Raw genomic sequence first — 27,152 nt, 5'->3', positions numbered from 1 at the left:
CACAAGGGTGCCAAGACAATTAAGAAAAGACTTTTCGATAAATGGTGCTGGGACCACTGGAATTCCACATGAAAACAAATAATTTAGACCTCGAATTCATATCAAATATAAAAATTAATTCAAAATGGATCAAAGACCTAAACAGTGTTAATCTTTCTAACCATGGATTTGGCAATGGTTTCTTAGATAAGGCACCTAAAGTACAAACAACCAAAGAAAAATAGACAAACTTCTATTCATGAAAATTAGAAATGTTTGCACTTCAAAGAAAAAGTGAGAAAAACAACCCATGGAACAGAAGCAGACATTTGCAACTCATATATCTAATAAGAATCTGGTATCTAGAATGTATAAACTCTAGTATCCAGAATATATAGAGGCTTACAACAGTAAAAAGATAATCAATTTAAAATGAACAAAAGACTTAGACCATAATCTATGATCTACCACAATCATAACATGATCTATTAAAAAAGAATGATAAACTAGACTGAATTAAAATTTAAAACTTCTCTGTGAAAGACACTGCCAAGAAAATGAAAAGCAAAGCCACAGATTGGGAGAAAATACTTGCAAAAGACAATTCTGATAAAAACAACAACAACAAACAAACAAACAAACAAACACCAAAAAAACCCTGGTGTAAAAAATGGGCCAAAGACTTTAACAGACACCTCACCAAGGTACACTGATGGCAAATAAGCACATGGAAACATGCTCCTGGTCATAGAACACCAGAGAATTACAAATTAAAACAGCAATGAGATACTACTATACACCTATCAGAATGAACAGAATCCAAAACTCCGACAACACCAAATGCTGGTGAGGATGTGGAGCTACAGGAACTCTCATTCCCTGCTGATGGGAACGTAAAATGGTACAGCCAGGTTGGACAACAGTTTGGTGATTTCTTACAAAATGAAGCATCATCTTGCCGTACAATCCAGCAATGCACTCTTTGGCATTTACCCAAAGAAGCTGAAAACTCATGTCCCCACAAAAACACGTTACAGCGATGTTTACCGCAGCTTGATTCACAATTACCAAACCTTGGGAGCAATTAAGATGTCCTTCAGTAGGTGAATGGATAAGTGCGGTACATCCAGACATAGGAATATTATTTAGTATTAGCATAGAATATTTAGCATTATTTAGCAATATTATTTAGCATTAGCATTAAATAAAAATTAAATATTATTTAGCATTATTTAGCTAAATAATTAATATTATTTAGCATTAATTAAATAATTAGCATTATTTAGCATTAGAATATTATTTAGCAATATTATTTAGCATTAGCTAATATTAATTAGCATTAGCTCATTAAATGAGCTTTCAAGCACAAAAAGATATGGAGAAAACCTGAATGTGTATTACAACGTTGAAAGAAGGTAATCTGAAAGTCAACTAATATATGATTCCAGCTATATGATATTCTGGAAAAAGGCAAAACTCTGGAGACCCTAAAAAGTTCAGTAGTTGCAGAGATTGGGGCAGGGGGGAAGAGGGATAAACAGATGGATCCTAGAGGATTTTTAGGGCAATGAAACCATTCTATATGATACTATAATGATGGATACGTGTCATCATAAATGTGCTCAAACCCATAAAATGTACAACAGCAAGAATGAACCCTACTGTAAACTATGGACACTGGGTGACAAACATGTTCATCATTAGTAACAATGTGCAACTCGGATGTAGATGTTGATAATGGGGAAAGTCTGTATGTATCAGGGCAGGAGGTATACGGGAAATCTCTATACCTTTTGCTCAATACTGCTGTGAACTTAAAGCTGCTTTAAAAACACAAAAGTTACTTAAAAAATAAGCTATTTTTCCAAATAAGATATTTCCAAATAAGATACTTCTCCAAAGAAGATATACAAATAGCCCCTCCACACATAGAAAGGTGTTCGACATCACTTACCATCAGGGAAATGACAAGCATCCACAATGAGCTCTCACTTCACACCCATTAGGATAGTTACAATCAGAGAGATGAGCAATAACAAGCTTTGGCCAGAATATGGAGAAATCAGAACCCTCATACGTTGCTGTTGCAGACTCAAGAAAACTGAAAACATATGTTCACATGAAAAAACGTGTATGTAAGTGTTCAAAGCAGCTTTATTCACAAAAAACAAAATGTGGAAACAACCCAATATCAACTGACGGATGCATAAACAAATGTGGGTGCTGGGTGTATCCATACAATGGAATATTATCCAACTATGAAAAGGAACATAGTACTAATATATGCTATACTATAGAAGAAACTTGCAAATGAAGTGAACAAAGCCAGTCACAATGGACTGCATAGTGTATGACTCCATTTATACAGAACGTCCAAACAGGTAAACGTATAGAGACAGAAAGCAGAATTGTGGTTGCCAGGAATGTGGGCAGAGACACATGGGGAGTGGCTAACAGGTATGAAGCTTCTCTTGAAGGTGGCGGAAATGTTGTGAAATTAGATAGTAAAGATTCCGCAAAAGTTAACAAAGCACACTGAATTGTACATTTTAAAAGAGTGAATTTTATGGTATGCAAATTATTTCTCATCTTTATGCTGACCAAAAAAAAAAAAAAAAAAGAAAAGATGTATCCAATAAGTTGCAGAACCAGAATTTAAACGATGGCCCCTGACTTCAGAGTCACGCTGTCTCCCACTATTAGGCTAAGAGTTGATATACATTTGCCAAACTAAGAATAGCAGGAATTCCTTCCTCTCTTCCTTCCTCCCTCTCTCCCCTCCGTCCTGCAACAAATTCACTCAGTTAATAAATATTTATTGAGTGTACGGTCTGTGGCAGACAATGTATTTGTTGGCTTTTTTCTTTACTGTGGCAAAATATCTACAACATAAAATTTACCATTTCAACCATTTTTAAGTGTGCCATTTGGTGGCCTTAAGTACATTCTTAGTATATCACCATTTCCACACATTTTCATCTCCTGAAACGCTGTAACCGTTAAGCAGGAACACTTGCTTCCCTTGCCCCCAGCCCCTGGTAACTTTGATTCAACTTGTCTCTAAGAATTTCTTCATTCTAGATACCTCAGATAAACGGAATTATACAATATCTGTCTTTTTTGTCTGCTTACTTCACTCAGCAAAACGTCTTAAGGGTTCATCCATTTTGTACTACGTATCAGAATGTCATTCTTTTTAGGGCTGAATAATATTCCACCATACGTATCAACCACAATTTGCTCACTCATTCATCTGCTACTGAACACGTGGATTGTCTCTACTCTTTGGCTCTTGTGAATAATGCAGTGATGAACACGGGCATACAAGTATCTGTTTGTTTTCCTGTTTTTAATTCTCTGGGTGCGTAGCTAAAAGCTAAATCGATGGGTCCGATGGTAATTCTATGTCTAACTTTTTGAGGAACCACCAACCTGTTTTCCACAGCAGCTGCACCATTTTGCATTCCCACCAGCAATGTCTAAAGGTTCCAATTTCTCCACGACCTTGCCAACACTTCTTATTCTCATTGTTCTTAAAATGGCCATCCTGCTGAGTATGAAGTGTCTCTTCATGGTTTTGATTTGCATTTCCCTAACAGCTAGTGATGTTAGACATCTTTATATGTGCTTACCGGCCATTTGTATATCTTTGGAGAAATGTATATTCAAGTCCTTCACTCATTTTTTAATTGAGCTGCTTGGTTTTTGCTGTTAGAATCATCCAGCATACCTTTAAGTATTACATACCTCTCATGCTAAGAAATGTATCTGTTTGCAGTCCATGTTGGTGGGTGACTGATGAAGTCAGTAAAGAAGAAAGATTAAGCTACTGAAAATAAATATATTGTTTATGTGCATGATATATAATAGACTACTCAACAAAAAGAGTTCTTAAACACAGTGGAATTCAGAGGGAACTATGATCAAACATACAAACATACATCTTTTTTTTTTAAAGATTTTTATTTATTTATTTATTTATTTGACAGAAAGAGATCACAAGTAGGCAGAGAGGCAAGGAGAGAGAGAGAGGAGGAAGCAGGCTCCCTGCTGAGCAGAGAGCCCGATGTGGGACTTGATCCCAGGACCCTGAGATCATGACCTGAGCTGAAGGCAGCGGCTTAACCCACTGAGCCACCCAGGTGCTCAAACATACATCTTTTGAGAGCATTTTCCAAAGTGTATATCTAGTGACTGAATTTATTTCATCAGATTACTTTCAAAAAGATTTGAGGCCTTTATAAAATGCATATGATAAAAAAGAAAAAAAAAAAAGCACTCCTATATTGTCATTCTGTAGTTCCCCAAGGGAGTACTCAAGTTTTATGAAGGAAATAATCTGTTTATCTAACAGAATTCTCAAACTGGCCTCTGGATTCCTCTTACCCTACCTCCAAATCTTCCTCTCGTAGCTGTTCCTGTCTTGGCAATCCATCTTTTCAGAGCTGGGGCCAACAGCCTTGGTGTTACCCTTGACTTCTCTTTCCCTCCGCTCTATTTCATCAGGAAATCCTCACCACTCTACTGTTAATTATTACATCCAGTTTATTCTCTCTCCACTCCTATACCCCAGTTCTCTCTTTCCACTTTTGCTGACCCAACTCCACCCACTTTACTTTTGCCCGAGATCCTGCTTAATAGAAGTCAGAGCTTGGGTCCTTTCTTTGGATCTCCTCACTGAGAGTGAAGGCCTGTACATTACCTGCACTGCTCGTTCCTTGCCAAATCTCATTTCCCACTACCCCACACCCTGACTTTGACCACACGGGCTCTCTGCTATTCCTGAAGATTCTAAACACAATCTCTTATAGACCTTGTCTCCAAATGTACCTTCACTTTCCTTAGATATGGAGATGGCTTGTTTCCTCACTTTCTTAGGTCTCTGTTCTAAAACCATTTTATCAGGAAGGCCGTGATATCATTATATATAAAATAACAATCCTAACTCACTCCAACCAACATCCCTTTTCCTCTTATTTCACTATGTTTCTTTGTGTCATTTTCTCCATCACACACATACATGCACACATGCACAGAGTTTCTATCCCTCTAATTCGAAAGCTACCTGATATCTACTTGCATAGATAAAAACATATATAAACACTGAATGAATGAACATGGATACTTTTTTTTTTTAAGATTTTATTTATTTATTTGACAGAAATCACAAGTAGGCAGAGGCAGAGGCAGGCAGAGAGAGAGAGGGAGGCAGGCTCCCCGCTGAGCAGAGAGCCCGATGCAGGGCTCATCCTAGGACCCTGGGATCATGACCTGGGCCGAAGGCAGAAGCTTTAACCCACTGAGCCACCCAGGAGCCCCTGAACATGGATTCAGAACACACCGTGTGTTCTGTATACCCAAGCCCCACATGGGACAACCAGATTTCAACTAAACTTTTGCTGAACCTACCAGAAGTGAGGATTTCAAGAAGTGCAAGTGGTTTTTAAGGAATGTTTAGCCACAACTCCGGTCGTAATGTGGTTCAGACAACCCATTCTCACTTGGAAAACTAAAGAAAATATAACTGTCACAGCTTCTCTACTTCTAAGCAGATTGTTTCACTATAACCTAAGAGCCGTGTGTTTGAAGCCTAAGACCATATTTGATGACCGAGGCTACCCCCAATTCTGTTAAATATTGTGCAATGAAAGAACCTCTGTGGGGCGCCTGAGTGGCTCAGTGGGTTAAGCCTCTGCCTTCGGCTCAGGTCATGATCTCAGGATCCTGGGATCAAGCCCCGCATCGGGCTCTCTGCTCAGCAGGAAGCCTGCTTCTCCCTCTCTCTGCCTGCCTCTCTGCCTACTTGTAATCTCTGTCTGTCAATAAATAAGTAAGTAAATAAATAAAATAACTTCTAACAATTGGGCAATAATCTGTCTTTAGACAGATTTGGATCAAAACACAATGTAGGGCTTGATTCTTTTGATAAAATCAAGCTGCAAGAATAAGAAAACATGAGGGGAGGGGCGCCTGGGTGGCTCAGTGGCTTAAGCCTCTGCCTTCAGCTCAGGTCATGATCTCAGAGTCCTGGGATCAAGCCCCGCATCGGGCTCTCTGCTCAGCGGGAAGCCTGCTTCCCCCTCTCTCTCTGCCTGCCTCTCTGCCTACTTGTGATCTCTCTCCTCTCTCAAATAAATAAATAAAATAAATCTTTAACCAAAAAAAAAAAAAGAAAGAAAAGAAAAGAAAAAAGAAAACATGAGGGGAATGTTTTACAATACAGGGGCAGCCCATTAACCTGAAGGGAAGAATGCCAGAAAGGACCGCAGAAGTTCCCAGGACTGTGATGGAAAAATCACTGAGAACCCAAACTCCATTCTCTCTCCTGCTCTCAACAGCAAAACACAAGATTCTATAGTTGTTATGTTCATATGCTTTTGAAGCCACATTGTCTGGTTCTGAATCCTCACTCTGTCCCTGATAGCTGGCTGACTTATTTTTTTTTAATCTTTTTTAAAATTTTTTTAAAAGATTTTATTTATTTATTTGACAGAGAGAGATTACAAGTAGGCAGAGAGGCAGGCAGAGAGAGAGAAGGAAGCAGGGTCCCTGCTGAGCAGAGAGCCCAATGCGGGACTCGATCCCAGGACCCTGAGACCATGACCTGAACCGAAGGCAGCGGCCTAACCCACTGAGCCACCCAGGCGCCCGCTGGCTGACTTATTTACCTCAGTTTCCTCATCTGTGAAATGGGACTAATAATAGTTATTACCTCATAGCATAATTTGAAGGCAAATCAATTAATACAGTATACTAGCACATAGCAAGTACTATTTAAAGATTTCCTTTCATCAGTACCATTATTGTATAGTAATATAAAATTTTTGGATACAATATATTGTATAGTAATATACAATATACAATTTATAAAAATAACAAACTGCTATAACTGTTATAAACAGTCACGAAAAAATATATTCCATTTCACCAATAGGCAGAAATACAAATTAATGAGAAGCCATACTTCACACACCATCCTCAAGAATTTTTCAGAAAGTTCCTCTGCTACACTGGTTGCAGAAAATTCTAGAGGAAAATCTAGCAGAAGTCATCAAAAATATTTAAAAGATGTATAACTAATAACCAAGTAGCAGAAAGTGACTTTAAGAAAATAATCCCATTTACAATTACACCAAAAAGAATGAAATACCTAGGAATACATGAGAAAAAGAGGTGAGAGATCTGTACTCTGAAAACTTCAAGATGTAGATGAAAGAAATTAAAGATAACAAGAACAACTAGAAAGATATCCCATGCTCATACATTGAAGAATGAATATTGTTAAAATGTCTACAGTACCCAAATCAATCTACAGATCCAATGTAATCCCTATCTAAATGCCAACAGCATTTTTCACAGACCTGGAAAAAAAATCTTAAAATTTGTACAGAACCTAAATAGCCAAAGCAATTTGGAGAAAGAACAAAGCTGGAGGTATTATAATATGAGATTTCAAGATATACTACAAATCTACAGTAATCAAAACAGTTTACTACTGGGACAAAGACAGACACATAGATCAACAGAATGGGATAGAGACCCCAGAAATAAACCCATGCTTATATATATAGTCAGTTCATCTATGACAAAGGGGACAAGAACACACAAGAGAGCCTCTTCAGTAAATGGTGCTGGAGAAACTGGACAGGTATATGCAAAAAGATGAAACTAGACCACTTTCCTACACTGTACTTGAAAATGAACTCAAAATGGATTAAAGAGGTAAGTATAAGACCTGAGACCATAAAACTACAAAAAGATAACATAGGTGGTAACCCCATGGACATTGGCCTTACCAACATATTTGTGGATGCATGGATATATCTCAGGCAAGTAAAACAAAAGCAAAAATAAACTACTGGGATCACTCCAAACTACAAATCTCCTGCTCAATAAAGGAAACCATTAACAAAACAAAAAGGCAACTTACTGAATAGAAGATATTTGTAAATGATATGTCCAATAAAAGGCTAATACCCAAAGTACATAAAGAAATTACACAATCGGGCGCCTGGGTGGCTCAGTGGGTTAAGCCTCTGCCTTCAGCTCAGGCCATGATCTCAGGGTCCTGAGATCAAGTCCCACATAGGGCTCTCTGCTTGGCAGGGAGCCTGCTTCCTCCTCTCTCTCTCTCTCTGCCTGTCTCTCTGCCTAGTTGTGATCTCTATCAAATAAATAAATAAAATCTTTTTAAAAAAGAAATGAAAAATAGAAATACCGTATGATCTGATAATTCCACTGTTGGGTATTTACTCGAGGAAATGGAATGCATTAATTTGAAATGATGTATGTGCCCCAATGTTCACTGCAGCAACCCAAGTATCCAGCAATAGATGAATGGAGAAAGAATATGTGGTGTGTACACACACACACACACACACACACACACACATACACACACACACATATGTATATATGATGGAATATTACACAGTCATAAAGGCGAATGAAATCTTATCATTTGCAATGAAGCTAGGAGCTATTATGCTGAGTGAAATAAATCAGACACAAAGACATATACCGTATGATTTCACTTACATGTGGAATCTAAAAAGCAAAACAAATGAACAAACCAAAGAGCAGAAACAGACTCTTAAACACAGAGAACAAAGTGGTGGTTGCCATGGATGAGGGGAGTGGAGGGACAGGCAAAACAGGTGAAGAGGATTAAGAATTATAAGCTTTCAGTTACGAAGTAAATTAATTACAGGGATGAAAAGCACAGCAGAGGGAATAGTCAATAATACTATCCTCACATTGTATGGTGACAGACAGTAACTTATAATGGTGAACCCCGAGTAATGTAGAGAATTGTTGAATCACTATGTTGTACACCTGAAACTCAACAAGATCCTAGCAAACAGGATCCAACAGCACATTAAAAAGATTATCCACCATGACCAGGTGGGATTCATCCCTGGGCTACAAGGATGGTTCAACATTCACAAATCAATCAATGTGATAGAACAAATTAATATGAGAAGAGAGAAGAACCACATGGTCATCTCAATTGATGCAGAAAAAGCATTTGACAAAATCCAGCATCCGTTCCTGATTAAAGCGCTTCCAAGTATAGGGATAGAGGGAACATTCCAGAACTTCATCAAATCTATCTATGAAAGACCCACAGCAAATATCATCCTCAATGGGAAAAAGCTTGCAGCCTTCCCGTTGAGATCAGGAACAAGACAAGGATGCCCACTCTCACCACTCTTGTTCAACATAGTATTAGAAGTCCTAGCAACAGCAATCAGACAACAAAGAGAAATAAAAGGTATCCACATTGGCATTGAAGAAGTCAAGCTCTCTCTCTTCGCAGATGACATGATTCTTTATATGGAAAACCCAAAAGACTCCACCCCCAAACTACTAGAACTCATACAGCAATTCAGCAACGTGGTAGGATACAAAATCAATGTGCAGAAATCAGTGGCTTTCTTATACACTAACAATGAAAATACAGAAAGGGAAATTAGAGAATTGATTCCATTTACTATAGCACCAAGAACCATAAGATACCTGGGAATAAACCTAACCAAAGAGGTAAAGGATCTGTACTCGAGGAACTACAGAACACTCATGAAAGAAATTGAAGAAGACACAAAAAGATGGAAGACCATTCCATGCTCTTGGATCGGAAGAATAAACATGGTTAAAATGTCTATACTGCCTAGAGCAATCTATACTTTTTTTTTTTCAATTTATTTATTTCAGAAAAACAGTATTCATTATTTTTTCATCAAACCCAGTGCTCCATGCAATCAGTGCCCTCTATAATACCCACCACCTGGTACCCCAACCTCCCACCCCCCCACCACTTCAAACCCCTCAGATTGTTTTTCAGAGTCCATAGTCTCTCATGATTAACCTCCCCTTCCAATTTACCCCCAGTCCCTTCTCCTCTCCGCAATCTATACTTTTAATGCCATTCTGATCAAAATTCCACCGGTATTCTTCAAAGAGCTGGAGCAAATAATCCAAAAATTTGTATGGAATCAGAAGAGACCCCGAATCGCTAAGGAAATGTTGAAAACAAAAATAAAACTGGGGGCATCACGTTACCTGATTTCAAGCTTTATTACAAAGCTGTGATCACCAAGACAGCATGGTACTGGCATAAAAACAGACACATAAACCAGTGGAACAGAGTAGAGAGCCCAGATATGGACCCTCAACTCTATGGTCAATTAATCTTCGACGAAACAGGAAAAAATATACAGTGGTAAAAAGACAGTCTCTTCAATAAATGGTGCTGGGAAAACTGGACAGCTATATTTAGAAGAATGAAGCTCGACCATTCTCTTACACCGTACACAAAGATAAACTCAAAATGGATAAAAGACCTCCACATGAGACAGGAATCCATCAGAATCCTAGAGGAGAGGGGCGCCTGGGTGGCTCAGTGGGTTGGGCCGCTGCCTTCGGCTCAGGTCATGATCTCAGAGTCCTGGGATCGAGCCCCACATCGGGCTCTCTGCTCAACGGGGAGCCTGCTTCCTCCCCTCTCTCTGCCTGCCTCTCTGCCCGCTTGTAAATAAATAAAATCTTTAAAAAAAAAAAAAAAAAAAAAGAATCCTAGAGGAGAACATAGGCAGTAACCTCTTCGATATCAGCCACAGCAACTTCTTTCAAGATTTGAAACTAATATAAGATTGTATGTCAACTATATTTCAGTAATAACAATTAAAAATAAATAAATAAAATATATAGAAAAAGAGCCTGACAATATACTTTAGAAATTTTATCTGAGGCAACAGGGACTGCACAACACTTTAAATACAGTGATGTTTATCACTGTTCTTTATTATAGGGACAAAGCTGGAGACAAATTAAGTATCAAATACTAGAGGATAAATTGTCAAAAATGATGAAGTGTCTGAGATTTTAACCTCTTGCAACATATGAGTTAGCTTCCCACAGTTTCACGGATGCTAACAGAAGGCACTAGACTCCTGGGTCAGAAACAAAGGACTTTATTACTCACTGTACACCTAGAAGCATGAGTGTTATGTTTCCATCAGATGCCTGAGCCGCTACCCTACACCCAAGTCTAAAGGACATGATGAAGCCACCTGGATGGATGTTGCATAGAAAGTAGATCTGTGGGGCGCCTGGGTGGCTCAGTGGGTTAAGCCTCTGCCTTCAGCTCAGGTCATGATCCCAGAGTCCTGAGATCGAGCCCTGCATCGGGCTCTCTGCTCAGCGGGGAGCCTGCTTCCTCCTCTCTCTCTGCCTAGTTGTGATCGCTCTCTGTCAAATAAATAAATAAAATCTTTATTAAAAAAAAAAGTAGATCTGTGTCACAGATGAGGAAACTTGGAGCTTAGAGTTTAAGAAAAGTCAGTCTCTAAAGAGGTATGCCAGCAACCCTAACCAAACTCTGCCTCCAAGTAAAACATAATGTTTATTATCTTGGACCGCAAAAAAAATTTCCCTTTGCCCCTGAGAGAAAAACTATTTCTATCTTCCAAGGCCATTTGCAATAAAATCATTTTTGAGAAGGTAGTTCAGAGTAAAAGTGCAGAAACATTTAAGAGCCATGGAGAATCGCCACCCCATATGAAATAATTTACAATGCATCTGATGTGAGATGTAGTTATCACTGATTTTCCGAAGAATGTTTAATAAAATAAGAACAAATATTTATAGTGTATTATGACATAAAAAACCAGGTTTCATTCTCCAAAATTATATACACACACAAAGAGAGAAAATAAACTTAACTTTTTATATTACTTTTCTATTTATATGTAAAGCAAGGGCTGATAACCTACACAGAGTTAATAGCAGTTTTTCCTGGGTGTTGAGATGCATGTGATTTTTATTTTCTTTCTACTCTTTTGAACTAAATTTTCTGTGATATACTTCTGTAAGCAGAAAAAAAAGGCTTTTCAAAAAATATACACAGATATGGCTGACACCTAAAGTACAAGTGAGATAAGAAAAAAAATGCGTAAGTTAGACTTCATCAAAATTAAAAACCTTTGTGCTTCCAAGGATGCCTTCAAGACCATGAAAAGAAAACTGACAGAATGGGAGGAGATATCTGCAAGTCATCTATCTAGTTAGGACCTGTATCCAGAATACATAAAGAATTTTTGCAACTAAATAAGGTAATTTTAAAAAAGACAAATAATGCAATTTAAAGACAATCAAAGGATTTGAACAGATGTTTCTCCAAAGAAGATAAAACCAATGGTCACTAAGCACATGAAAAGACACACAACGTAATTAGTCATTAGGGAAATGCAAATCAAAACCATGATACATACCACTTTACACCCACTAAGATGAATAAAAGAAAAAAAGACAGTAACAAGTGCTGACAAGGATATGGAAAAACTAGAATCCTCATACACTGGTGGAACTTTGAAATGGTACATTCCAGTTCTTCAAAATTTTAAACTTAGAGGTGTCATATGATTCAGAAATTTCACTCAGAGAAGTGAGATTCCACCTATGAGAAAGAAAAACATATGCCCACACAAAAACTTGTATACAAAAGTTCATAGGAACATTATTCATAGGAGCCCAACAATGGAAACAAGACAAATATTCATCAACTGATGAATGGATAAACAAAATCTGGCATATCCATAGAATGGATAGAAAGCAATGAAGTGCTGATAAACGCTACAACTCTGATGAACCTTGAAAACATTATGCTAAGGGAAAAAAGCAAGCCACGCACTGTATGACCCAATTTATATGAAATGTCCAGAAAAAGCAAATACACAGAGACAGAAAGTGCATTAGTGGTTGATGGGTAAGGAGGAGGGAAAAGTTGGAGTGATCATTTCTAAGTATGGGTTTCTTTTTGGAGTGATGACATGTTCTGGAATTAGATAATTGTGTTGGTGAGCATATAGAAAAGGAGAGACACATATTTTAAAAGAATTAATTTTATAGTATGTGAATTCTGAGTAAATTTGTTATTATATATATATTACAATATACGCCACCCACATAATAAAATCACCAATAATTAAAATGTAAAAAAATATAAGCGGATAACACAGAAAAGTAACAAAATATCAAAAAACATGTTTGGAAAGGTTTCAACATCACTAGTAAAAAAAAAAAATACAATGAAAGAATGAAGTGCCATTCCCCTTATTTAAATGAGCAAATATTTTTATTTATGTTTTTATTTTTTAGGTTGTCTTTGCTTTTTTTAAAATTAACAACATATAATGTATTATTAGTTTCAGAGGTACAGATTTTTAATTCTTCAGTCTTAGATGATACCCAGTGACAAATATTTTTTAAATAATAAAGCAATGGCACAGTGAGGACACTATACTCTGTTTCTAAAAATTGATATAATGTTTTGGCAAAGTCATTTGGCAATATATATCGATTGTTCATCTTCTGTGACACAGTAACTCCATCTAGGGATCTATCCTAAGGGAGTAGTTACATATGCAGATAATAATTAATAAACAAGATTTTCATCATAACATTACTGTAATAGCCTTATGGGGAAATGTTTAATGTGATAATATTTCTACGTTATAAAACATCACACAGTCTTCTAAAAGCATGTTTTCAAAGACTACAATACAGTAAAGGAAACATACAACAAAATTGAACTGGGTGATCCTTAATTTATAAACAAACAAATAAAAGGGTTGAGTATTCATGCAAAGAGAAAACCGGCAGAAGGAAATATATTCAATTATTAACAGTGGTTAATTTCTGGACCAATTCTAATAAAGAATCAAAAAATACTTTTATAACCTGAAAATTATTATTTGTTAAATGAAATTGAAAGAAGAAATAACATTGCTGATGAAAACACAGAAAAAGAATCTTCTCATGAATCTATTGATCCCTCTCAATCACATAGAACACTTGCACATCAGATCACTATTTTCAAACGAGGGACATGGAATTTTCTAATTATAAGTTGGTAACTTGGACATTAATTCAAAGCAAGATTCTAAAATTGCTTCTTTAATGGAATTTTGTATGAACCTAGAAAAGGAAACCATCAATCAGCAGGAACATTGTAATACATCCTCATCACAGACAATTTCATTTTTTCCTTCCATAAGCTATTTGGAGAGGTGATGAAGGACAAGTTTCTCAAATGGTAGATGGCACCAAACCGAGAGAACAAGTTAATCTGCTACCAGAATGGAAATCCTGGGAGACGGGGGGAAACAGCTTTGGTTACTAGGAAGTTACAACCACCTAATAATCTAGTTTCTTTCTTGGACAAAATCATGGATGAGGTAACAGGGGGTAGCCTGTTAAAATGCCAATGGTAAAAACCAAGAGGGGCGGAAGATGTGTACCAGGATCAAAAGACAGAATAAGGGATTAAGCAATAAACCAAACCAATGAGACTCTATTCAACAAAGATGAGTGTAAGACACTATCATTCAAGGAAAAGGCAGGGCAGGTTTGACTTCACAGCACAATATGTGGAGCTAATTTAATGGTTCTCTTCCACAGTCAGTTCACCAAAAGGCCACTGAGATGTGGCCCAGTGGTATGCACAATTTACAACCATAAAGAGTTAATAAATTTTACTCTCCCAATTCAACAAAACCTAAAGTAATCATATTTTTGTAACTCACTGAATAAAGTAACCAGGATGGTAAAAGAACTTAAACAAAGCCACTGGTTGGCTGCCAGAATAGGCAGCCCTAAGCTAACTACTTAGGTAGGAGGGAAACGTTAGGGCGATGGAAGCATGAAATGAAATACTTGAAGAGCCATTTCCTGGAAGGAGGGTTGATGCACTGCGCAATATCCCAATGAACAGAACTAGACCTAATTGCTAAAAACTAAAGTGAAACAGATTTTTACTAAATACAAAGAAACTTCTTAATGATTAGAGCTGTCCATGGTCATTATGGACTGCCAAGGGACACAGTGAGAAGGACACCATGCATGACAAGTATGAAACTTGGAGTAAGTGGGCACTTAGCTTAGAGGAAATTTAAACATGACTCTAGAACAGAGAAGAACTACAAAACCCACCAAAAACAGCTTTAAAAATAGCAATAAACACATACCTATCAATACTTATTTTTAATGTAAATGGACCAAATGCTCCAATCAAAAGACACAATCTGGCTGAATGGACAAAAAAATAAGATCCATATATATGCTGCCTCTAAGAGTCTCACTTTAGACTCTTTAGAGAGTCTCACCTGAAGACACACACAGACTGAAAGTGAAGGGATGGAAAAAGATATTTTATGCAAATGGAATGAAAAGAAACCTGGAGTAGCAATACTTATATTAGACAAAACAGACTTTAAAGATTTTTTTTCAGACTTTAAAGATTTTATTTATTTATTTGACAGACAGAGAGATCACAAACAGGCAGAGAGGCAGGCGGGGGGGGGGGGAGCAGGCTCCCTGCTGAGCAGAGTTTTTTTTTCCCCATGTGGGGCTCGATCCCAGGACCCTGAGATTGTAACCTAAGCCGAAGGCAGAGGCTTAACCCATTGAGCCACCCAGGTGCCCCCAGACAAAACAGACTTTAAATAAAAAAACTGTAACAAAAGACAAAGAAGGTCATTACAAAATGATAAAGGGATCACTCTAACAAGAAGATATAACAGTTGTAAATATTTACACACCCAAAATACGAGCACCTAAATACGTACAGGAAATACTAACAGACATAAAGGGGAGAAATTGACAGCAATACAATAATACTGCAGACTTTCACACCCCATATACATCAATGGATAGATCATACAGAGAGAAAAATCAATAAGGAAACAGAGTACTTAAATGATACATTAGACAAAATGGATCAACAGATAAATTTTAAAAAATGCCATTCAAACACAGCAGATTCCTTTCAAGTGCACATGTAACATTCTCCAGAACAGATCACATGTTAGGCCACAAAACAAGTCTCAATAAATTTAAGAAGACTGAAATCAAGCATTTTTTTCCAACCATAATGATATGAAATTAGACATTAATTATAATTTTAAAAACTAGGAAAAAACCCACAAGTACATAGAGGTCAAGCAACATGCTACTAAACAACCAAGGGGTCAAGAAAGATCAAAGAGGAAACCCAAAAATACCTTGAGACAAATGAGAATGGAAAAACAATGGTCCAAAGTCTATGAAACTAGCAAAAGCATTTCTAAGAAGGAAGTTTATCTTAATACAGGCCTACCTCAAAATATAAGGAAAATCTCAAATAAGCAATCTTACTTCCACCCAATGGACTATAAAGAGAACAAAGTCCGAAGTTAGTAATAGAAATAAGAAAGGAAATAAATGAAATATTAACTTTAAAAAACAATATAAAAGATCAACAAAACTAAGAGCTGGTTCTGTCCAAAGATAACAAAATTGAAAAACCTTTAGTCAGACTCAATAAGAAAAATACGGAGGGCTCAAATAAATAAAATCAAAAATGAAAGAGGAGAAGGTACAACCGACACCACAGAACTACAAAGGATTATCAGAGACTACTACGAACAATTATATGCCAACAAACTGGGCCTAGAAAACAATGAATAAACCTAGAAGAAATGGAGAAATCGATAGAAACATGTAATCTTCCAAACTTCACTAGGAACAAGAAATCTGAACAGACCAAGTATTAGGATAAAATTGAATAGGTAATCAAGAAATTCCCACTAAACCAAAGTCCAAATGGATTTACCAGTAAATTCTACCATCTATTAAGAAAGAGTTAGTATCTGTCTCAAACTATTTCCCAAAAAATAGGAAAGGAAGGAACACTTCCAAATTATTTCTATGAGGCCAGCATTACCCTGATATCAAAACTGACAAAAAATTAAATTACCAGCCAATATCCCTGATGAACACGAACACAAATTCCTCAACAAAATATTACCAACCAAATTCAATAATACGTTAAAAGGATCATATAGCACAATCAAGTGGGATGTTGAAAGGATGGTTCAATATGAGCAAATCAATGTGTTCACTACATTAACAAAATGATAAAATCTCTCAACAAAGTGAGTACAGAAGAAACATAGCCCAGCATAATAAATACCATATATGACAAACCCACTATCATACTCAACAGTGAAAAGCTGAAAGCTTTTCTTCTAAGATCAGGAACAAAGCAAAGATGCTCAATCCAGTCACTTTTATTCAACACAGTACTGAAAATCTTAGCCCCAGTAATCAGACAAGCAAAAGAAATGAGGCATCTAAGTTGGTAAGGAGGAAGTAAAACTTTCACCATTTGTCAACAAAATAATATAGAAAACTCTAAAGACACCATAAAAAAAACTATTAGAACAAACAAATTCAGTAAAGTTGCAGGACACAAAATTAATACCCAGATATCTATTCCTAATAAATCTATACACTAATAACAAACCATCAGAAAGATAAATTAAGGGGCACCTGGGTGGCTCAGTGGGTTAAGTCTCCGCTTTCTGCTCAGGTCATGATCTCAGGGTCCTGGGATGAAGCCCCACAGGGAGCCTGCTTCCCCCTTTTTCTCTGCCTGCCTCTCTGTCTACTTGTGATCTCTCTCTCTCTCTCTCTGTGTGTGTCAAATAAATAAAATCTTTTAAAAAAGAAAGATAAATTAAGAAAACAATCCCATTTATAATTCCATCAAAAAGAATGAAATACCTAGAGATAAAGGTAACTAAGGAGGTTAAAGACTTATAGTCCAAAAACTAGAAGACATGGATGAAAGAAATTGAAGAAAACACAAATCAGTGGAAAGATACACTGTTCTCATGGACTGGAAGAATCAATATTGTTAAAATGTCCATACCACTTAAAGCAATCAACAGATTCAATGCAATCCCTATCAAAATACCAATGGTATATTCCACAGAACTAGAATAAATAAACCTAAAATTTGTATGAGCAAATTTTACAAAGCAATCTTGAGAAAGAACAAAACTGGAGGTATAAAGCTCCAGATCTCAAACTATGCTACAAACCTATACTAATCAAAACAGTATGGTACTGGCACTAAAACAGACACATAAATCAATGGAACAGAACAGAGCCCAGAAATAAACCCACATTTATATGGTTAATTAACCTAAAACAAAGGAGGCAAGAACACACAACAGGGGAAAGACGGTGTCTTCAATAAATGGTGCTGAAGAACGTGGACTCCTACATGCAAAAGAATGAAACTGGACCACTCTCTTACATCAGATACTAAGATAAACTCAATATGGATTAAAGACTTATATAAAAAACCTGAAAACATAAAGCTCATAAAACATAACACAAGCAGTAACTTCAATGGCACTGGTCTTAGTAATATTTTTTTGGATCTATCTTCACAGAGAAGGACAAAAATATACAAATCCAAAAATAAACAAATAGGGCTACATCAAACTAGAAAGATTTTTTCCACATCAAAGGAAACCATCAACAACATAAAAAGACGACCTACTAAACAAAATATTTGCTAATGATACATCTGATAAAGGACTAATATATAAATTATATAAAGAACTCATACAACATGACTGTAAAAAGCCCCACAACAATCCATTTTAAAAATGGGCAGAGGAGGGGCGCCTGGGTGGCTCAGTGGGTTAAGCCTCTGCCTTGGGCTCAGGTCATGATCCCAGGGTCCTGGGATCGAGCCCCGCATCGGGCTCTCTGCTTGGTGGGGAACCTGCTTCCCCTCGCCTCTCTGCCTGCTGCTCTGCCTACTTGTGATTTCTCTCTGTGTCAAATAAATAAATAAAATCTTAAAAAAAAAAATGAGCAGAGGAGCTGAACATTTTCCAGAAAGACATACAGATGGCCAACAGACGTGTGAAAAGATGCTCTACATCACTAACCATCAGGGAAAGGAAAATCACCACCACAAAGAGGTATCAGCCCACACCTGTCAGCATAGCTAGTATCAAACAGATAAGAAATAACAAATGTTGGCAAGGGTGTAGAGAAAAGGAAACCCCCATGCACTGTTGGTGGGAATGACAATTGGTGCAACCACCTTGGAAAACAGTATGGAGGATCCTCAAAAAATTAAAAATAGAATTATCATATGACCCAGCAATTCCACCACTGGGTATCTACCCAAAGGAAACAAAAATGCTAATTCAAAAAGATAGATGTATATTGAAGCATTACTTACAATGACCAAAATATGGAAGCAACCTGAGAGTCTTCAACAGATGAGCGGATAAAAAATATTTGGCATATTTATGTAATGGACTATCATTCCATCATAAAAAAGAATGAAATCTTGCATTTGCCACCACACAGACCTAGAGGTATGATATTATGCTAAGTGAAGTAAGTCAGACAGAGAAAGACAAACACTGTATGATTTCATTTACATGTGGAATCAAAAAAAAAAAAACAACAACAAATCAAACAAAGTAGAAACCTATTCAAACATACTCATAAGTACAGAGGACAAATGAGTAGTTGCCAGAGGGGAGGAGTGGTGGGTGGACAAAGTAGGTGAAGGAGGCTAAGAGGTACAAACTTCCAGTTATAAAATAAATAAGCCATAAGGATGTATAGTACAGCACAGGGAGCAGTCGGTAATATTGCAATAACCATGGAGGGTGACAGATGGTGAGTGGGCTTATCATGGGGACCCTTTCGTAATTATGTAGACATTGAATCACTATGTCGTACACCTGAAACTGATAATCCTGCATGCCAAGTAACTTCAATTTAAACACAAAACAAAAAACACATGATTCTAGTCCATTCTCTTCTCAGATGCCCATACCTCCATATCTTCACTGCCAAAAATCACTTGTTTAGATGCCTCTATTCCATTAAAAGATAAACTAATTTCTTTTATACAAACAGGTGTAATTGTGGGAAGCAACCTCTCTATTATCAAGCAAGAACTTCTTCTCTGCCATCTCTACCCTGTGTTTCTGCGGAGACTATAAAGAATTTGCCTAAACACTGGGCCATATGAGAATATGAGAATCTTTCAAATCCTGAAAGATATCATGTGATACCCTCATGAGATTGTTCCTACTCTAAAAGCTTTCTATTCTGGGCATTATATATTAAAAGAACTATACCAGAGATTTTCATAGGGGCTTAAAATCCAAATCCCTAATAGTGGAGACAAGCTAAACAAACTATAGCCACATGAATAATATGCACTCACTAAAACAATAAGTAGGTTAATGAATTCTGAATATAATATACATATATACAAAATAACATTGGGCAAAAGTTCAGTAAGGGAGAAAAAACACACTATAACTATGTAAAAAGGGTCACTGTCTCAAATCAGAACTGAATTTGGAATGATAGAAATATGACTTCATGCTCACTGGGTTGGTTTCGTAAGAAATTGCTTTAATGTTTAACTATTAAATTCTATATTCCCTTTTGATGCAAATCTATCTATTCATACCATCTAAACCATTGTTTCCAAAGAATCTAGGTTTTCTATACCATACATGTCATTCTGCAGTATTGAAATCACATGAAGGTTTTAGTAATATCTTTAGTAATAAGATGTAATTAATCATAACTTCCCCAAAAAAGTAACATAGAATTACTATATGACCCTGTAATTCCACTTCTAGGGATACACCTAAGAGAACTAAATACTTATTTTCAGGGGGTGGGGATTGGGCAAAATGAGTGAAAGGGAGAGGGAGATACAGGCCTCCTATTATGGAATGACTAAATCATGGAAATAAAGGAGCATAAAGAATACAGTCAATGATGTGTAATAGCCATGAAATGGGACAGGTGGTAGCTACACTTGTGGTGAATATAGAATAATGTATAAACTTGTCACGCTCCAAGTAGTATGCCTGAAACTAAGGTACCATTGTGAGTCAACAATATGCAAATTTAAAAAAATTATTTTCACACATACACACAAACAAGTATAGGAGTGTTCATAGCAGCAATATTCATAATAATCAAAAAGTGGGAACAACCCAAATGCCGTTGAATGGATAAGCAGCACATAGTGGAATATCATCCTGCATAAAAGGGAATGAGGTATCATTACACGCTATGACTTGGATAAACCCAGAAATATTATGCTAAATGAAAGAAGTCATAAGAGGCCATATCTCAGATTATGGTATGAGATGTCCACAATAGGCAAACCTAACAGAGACCAAAAGTAGATTAGTGGTTGGCATGGGGGAACAAGGACTGACTACTAATCGGCACTGGGTTTCTTTTGCGGGTGATAAAATGTTCTTAATTAGAGACTGGTGATGGTTGCACAACATTGTAAATGCACTAACAAACACTGAATTGTATAAAATTACTGAAATGGTGAATTTCATGTTAATTTGGATTCTAGCTCATTAAAACTACATACAATCACAAAATACATATTTTATATATATAATAAAAAATTTTATTCTATATATAATATATTATATATAATAAAAAATTTATATATATAAAATATGTGTGTATATATATATATATATATATATATATATATATATGACATAATATACTGACCTCTACGAGTATTCAACACTAAATCTGTTAGAGGATTCACAATACTATCCCTAGTCACGGGTAAAACACACAAGGCCTGGTTCACTAAAGCAAATAGGAAAAACGGAAGAACTGAAACCAAGAATAACTCACTCCTATTATTCAATTGTTAATTTATTTACTGATGCTTAATTGGGCCAGAAACTGTGTTAGAGTGAATAAGACATGATCCTCACCTTCATAGGGCTCCTAGTCTAACATGGGAGCTGGACATTAACCTATGACTCAAATAAATCTTAAACTTGTAACAAGGAGCCTAAGGTGAAATATTACGTTTGGTGATACAATATAACAGGCAAACCTGACTCAGAGGAGGAACTGGGCAACAACCACTCTGAGGAATTTCTATCTAGTCTATAACTAGAGATGAGTTTTAGCCTGGTCTGAGGCTAAGAGTCTATCCCCCAGATGTAACAGCAGTGCAAAAGTCCTGGGGCAGAAAAGAACTCACATTAGAGAAACACATGAAGGCTCGTTGTGACCAGAGGGTAGTAAATAAGAAAATGACTGTCACAGAATGAGGCTACAAAGGGAAACCACCCAGAGGACACCTGACTCCCAATTTCGGCTCAAGTCACGATCTCAGAGCTGTGAGATTGAGCCCTGTGTCAGGCTCTGTGCTCAGCACAGAGTCTGCTTGAGATGTTCTCTTCCTCTCCCTCTGTCAACCACCCTGCCCTTACACTCTCTCCCTAAAATAAATAAATCTTTAAAAATAAAGACCAAAAAAAAGGGGGGGGAAGCCACCCAAGAATTTCAGCAGACAAGTAACATGATCAGCTTGTGCCTTAAAAGCCTCCCCAGGCTCCCACTGTGCAGAAGGGGTTAGTTAGAGAAGAGTGAAGAGGACAGTGACCAGTTAGTAGGCTAGCCCCGTAATGGCTCCGACAAGGGGATGAGGTGGGAAAAGAAGATATTTTCAAGGTCATTTTTGCAGTTTGGGAGTCATCACATATTCTATTTTACAACTAAAATTTAGTGACATGGGGGGTGGGGAGAAAGCCTTCCAGAAAGATCAAAGCATAAAAATTAGAGATTACTTAGCCAGGATTCTAGACACATTAGCTTCAGTCCAGTACCAAACCAAATCCTACAAAACACTTCAAGCTACGTCCAGGAGTCCTGCAGTCTTTTTGTATAACTGAACCCACTTCTTGCCGGGTATTTTCTTTCTACCAAGCTTTCAGACTGGTTAAAAAAGAAATCCAGATACAGAAGTAAAAACCCAAAAGTTCACTATGATGAGTGCAGGTAATGGTTGGTGTCCTCACTTTGACCCAACTACAGACTAGCTTATCCTCAGAACATTTCTTTTCTATAAAGGAACAATTCTGGGAGAGAAACACCCTGCTTAACATATGCTCAGTTAAAGGCTTCAGTTAAACACGCACACACACACACAGAAAGAAATATGTGCAAAGTATTCCAGATTATTCATGTGCATCTGTCTCAAACTGCACTCCAGAGACAGAAGCAGAACACAGAGGCTGTGATGGATATCATACAGCTTCTAAAGAGTAAATGAATAACTTTCATTGTAGTAGCAAAGCAACTGTACATTATACATGCATATATGCATGCACTTCTTTTCCTCTTAAAGTAAAAGCCTGCTGTCCACATGGTAAATAATCACTTCAAACCCACAGTGGATCAGAAAAACAAAATTTGTGAATATCCTTATATCCTTATAGCCCAAGACATGAATCATAAAATCTAAGGCAAACTACCTATCCAGCTCCCCCAGAGCATACTGGAAACAAAACAGAAGGATGGATATAATCACGACTAATGATATACTTTGCAACATATACTCTGTAAGTAGCCGTGTTCTATTTTTCATTTAGACTGTGAAAATTAGTTTTGCACCTAAAAATGCAAAATGAAAAGAGATGTTGTTTAGCCTCAAGCAATCACTTCATCATTTCCATCTTTATCACTCATAAGGTTTCAGTGTCTTTGAGGTTGTAATGATACCTTACAATACATCGCACGGACGCAATTTGCAAGAGAACTGTTTCAAGCGCTCCTGGTTCTCCTTGACCAGAGTCACGTTAAGACTCTACTCTCCTTTTTGTTTGTTTAAAATTATTTTTATTAACATGTAATGTATTATTTGCCCCAGGGGTACAGGTCTGTGAATCATCAGGCTTAACACATTTCACAGCACTCACCATAGCCCATACCCTCCCCCGTGTCCACCACCCAGCCACCCTATCCTACCCCCCCAGGCCCCCAGCAACCCTCAGTTTGTTTCCTGAGATTTAAGAGTCTCTTGTGGTTTGTCTGCCAAGACGCTACTCTTCTTTAAGAAGACTTCCTCACCCTTTACAGTTGAGCTCATTCTCATCCACCCTCTCCTCCGTCCACTGTCTCTTGTATATATCTCTGTCCAGACTTACAACTGCCTCCCCTTCCAGAAAAGGAGTTCCCTGAGGCTTCAAGATCCCAGAACCTAACAGAGCCTCACTCATGAGAGATTCTCCAAGGCTTGTGAAGTGATATGAATGAGTAAATTAATCTGATCCATCCAATCTCTGTATTTAATTTTTCCACCTGTGTTATCCTAAATATTAATAACCCTCAATCCAATGCCATTTCAGACGATTCTCCATTTCCCCCCCATTTTTTTCCATTTCCTGATAGAAGATTTCTGATTTGAGGTACTAAACTGCTTAGAGGGTGTTCACGAAAACCAATTATAAGAATAAGTAGAATATTGTTTGCTGCTTAGGTTTATACACATGGCTTTGTACAGAATTTGAACATAGACTACAAAAGGCCTTCACTCCCCACATTCATATTCTATGGTGTCATGTCACTCTATCACTCTTGCTGTTGACCTTCACATCAGGTATCATTTTTATAAAGGGCCCCCTTTATCATGACAAAGATGTCCTTGGCAAGGATGAAGGGAATCCGTGAGTTAAATCTGTCATTCCGGAATAAATTATTTAGCACCACTTCCATCCTGAAAGCTCTGAGCCGCCTACCTTGTGGTTTAGGGCACTCTCTTCTATGTTTACAATTTCCCAATAGTAAAGCAACAATTTAATTCCATAGTGCAAAATCAATACAACTTAAATTAACTATTGGAACTGACACTATCTAGCAAACTAAAAGATTTATTCTTCCACTGACCTGAGATCATTATAAAGCTGCTTCTACAAAGAGGTACTTAAGAACCATTCTACAATTTAGGAATGAATTCTTACTGGACTTTTAACAAAGCGATGCCCTCCCTCTCCCCCCTTGCATGAAAAGAGTGGGATCCCTGGAGCCCCCTAAATTCTGACCACACAGACCCAGCTTTGACTCAACTCTATCAAGGGCCTAGATTTTGAACGTTGAGATCATCCTGGAAACACAAGGAGCTATGGTGGCAGTAAGGAGAGACAGCCAACTGGCTTGAAATACATTCTTTCACTAGTTTAGGGTTTTTGTTAGACACGAATGCTGATATAGTTTTCACTCTGAATTACATTAGTAGTGCAACTATGAGTGGGAAAGTTCGGTGCAGCCGTCAACGATTCCAGTGCCATTATCTGGAATGGCCAAGCACCAGCCGCTTTTGTTGAGTGGCAAAAGCTGGTGCTGTTTTCAAACACACCAGTGGATGAATCTGAAAGCGGCACCCTTCTCAATGAACGAAAACTGGTGGAAACGGCAAGAAGATGGAAGGACCGAGAATAACGTTCACCCCACACCGAATATTGATCATCTGCTCTGTGTAAGGTCCATTGCAGCTAAGAGCCTGAGGATGTGAGCTATGTGGGTCTGAGCCCTTAGATTCAACAAGCTTCCGGAGTGCCCGATGCAGTCCACCTGCACGTAACTCCTTCCCTTGCACCTGTCATCAGGAAGGCTTTTTCTCTTTCAATTGCTGAGAGCAGCCAACAGAAAATTGGGGGCGGGGGGGGCAGTTAAGGAGGGGGGGTGCAGCAGCAGCAACCTAGTGCCAGACCAGAAGGGAGCGTTTATCAGCTTATCAGCAGCCTTATTACTCAACGGACAATTGGGGATCAACCACCCTTAGGTCCAATGCGCGCTCTCAAGGACAAGAGGTTAGATCCGGCAACAGCCAAAGCTAGGCCTGTGAGGCAGCCAGAGAAAGACCAGCCTCACGGCGAACCGGGAGATGCTCGAGCCCTGCCTCCTCCTCCCTGGCTCACGATGCCGGCTCGGCCAGCGCCCCGCAGGGAAACCGGGCCTCCCGCCGGCTCAGCATCCCTCCTCCAGCTCCCGCTCTCCCTCTTCCGCCCGCGCCCGTGCCACCAACCTTGGGCGTGCGGATGTGCTCCATGGTGGGCCCGCGTCTGCAAGGTCCGGGCAGGCGCGGCCTCACGCACCTGCGCGCGTCTGCAGCGCGGCGGGAGGGGACGCGGGGAGGGGGCTTCGCGCCCGGGAGCGGGCGGGCCACAGGGCTTGGCTCCGCCTCCAGGTGCGGCGGCGCCCGCGCGAGGCCGGCGTGCGGGCCCGGGGCGCCAGCGCGGCCCTAGAGCGCGCGCGCTCCCGTGTTCCTGCCACCTGCCCTGCGGGAGGCCGCCCGGCCCAGTCCTGGCTGGGGTCTCTGAGAGCCGCTGGCTCTTCTTTAAGAGGGGCAGCCCGCGTAATACTGTGACGCTGCGGTTCCCCAAGACACAATGGGGGCCTTGTGTTGGGTGTGGCCTCTTGGAGGATTGCTGGGGAGTACGCGCAGCTCCGCACCGCCCATTGATGGGCTTCCTTCCAGAGCGTCCCAGGATAGGTAGGACTTCAGGGTGGTGCAGAAAAAGGCTGCCACTTGCACTCCGCATCCTGGACGGCCTAGGAGGCTATGTCTGTATGTTTGAGCGCATGAGCAGCTGGCACAGCATTTGGGATAAGGGTGACAATAATAGCAACAGTGTTAGAGCCTTAGGAGGTGTTTTATTAAGTCAGAAATCTCACATCAACCTGCCACTTCACTGTTGGAAGAGATGCCTTCTCTTAGCACCGTGTTGGGTGCTCATCTGCCATCTTCACTTAGCTCTAACTGAAGCAGAAAGAAAAGATACAAAACATCCATGATAAGGTGTCATTTTTCTATTCATGATATTAAGAGTAGTTGTTGCTATAGTTAATACCTCGCTATGGGGGGAAAGCCTGAGAAGAAATGCCACCACCACCACCCCCAACCTTTTTTTCTTGCCACCTAAGTGCACAACCTTCCATTATAACTAAAATTTCACAAAACTGTACATAGTTCTTAGAATAATATCCATTCAATTTTTTCCAGCTTTTATTCATCTCTCTTTCTAATTGGATCATAAATTTTTTAATTGTAGAGATTCTGTTTTTTTAGCTCTTGTTGTTAAGTGCATGGTAGGCACAAAGCAGCTTTCTAAATAACTGTTTAATCAATAGGACGTTACATTTATTTTAAAATTTGCAGATCTTTTTCACATATTTTGTAGCATTTCAACCTCCTACTGTCCTGGAAGACAATTAAAACAAGAGCAATATACTGATGTTTGCATTTGACAAAACTGATCCAGGATATAATTTCGACCTTAAGAACACTAGGAATAGAGTCAGGAGCATTCTCATCCCAATTCACTGGCCTCAGCCTCCTCATCTGCCTAAATGATCTTAAAGGGAGCTTCCATCTCCAAGTCCGTAAGTACTAGGAATCCTGTATTCGTGTTGGGGTTTGCATTCTGAATGGGATAATAATCTTGGAATTATGTGAT

General features: G+C 38.4%; 1 protein-coding gene across 1 annotated transcript in view; it reads right to left on the bottom strand.

Annotated features, from left to right (window-relative positions):
* Positions 1 to 26,089, bottom strand: part of MTMR7 (myotubularin related protein 7) — a 107,558-nt gene extending 81,469 nt beyond the window's left edge. Inside the window, exon 1 of the mRNA XM_032328954.1 lies at positions 25,721 to 26,089. Within this exon, the coding sequence (XP_032184845.1) occupies positions 25,721 to 25,744 (24 nt within the window). The 5' untranslated portion in view covers positions 25,745 to 26,089. The remainder of the gene's footprint in view (positions 1 to 25,720) is intronic.
* Positions 26,090 to 27,152: the final 1,063 nt, after the last annotated feature.

Source organism: Mustela erminea, chromosome 21, assembly GCF_009829155.1.
Source record: "Mustela erminea isolate mMusErm1 chromosome 21, mMusErm1.Pri, whole genome shotgun sequence".
In the NCBI taxonomy this organism is placed as follows: domain Eukaryota; kingdom Metazoa; phylum Chordata; class Mammalia; order Carnivora; family Mustelidae; genus Mustela; species Mustela erminea.
Note: the sequence above shows the minus strand (reverse complement) of the source record. Positions and strands in the feature narration are given on the sequence as shown.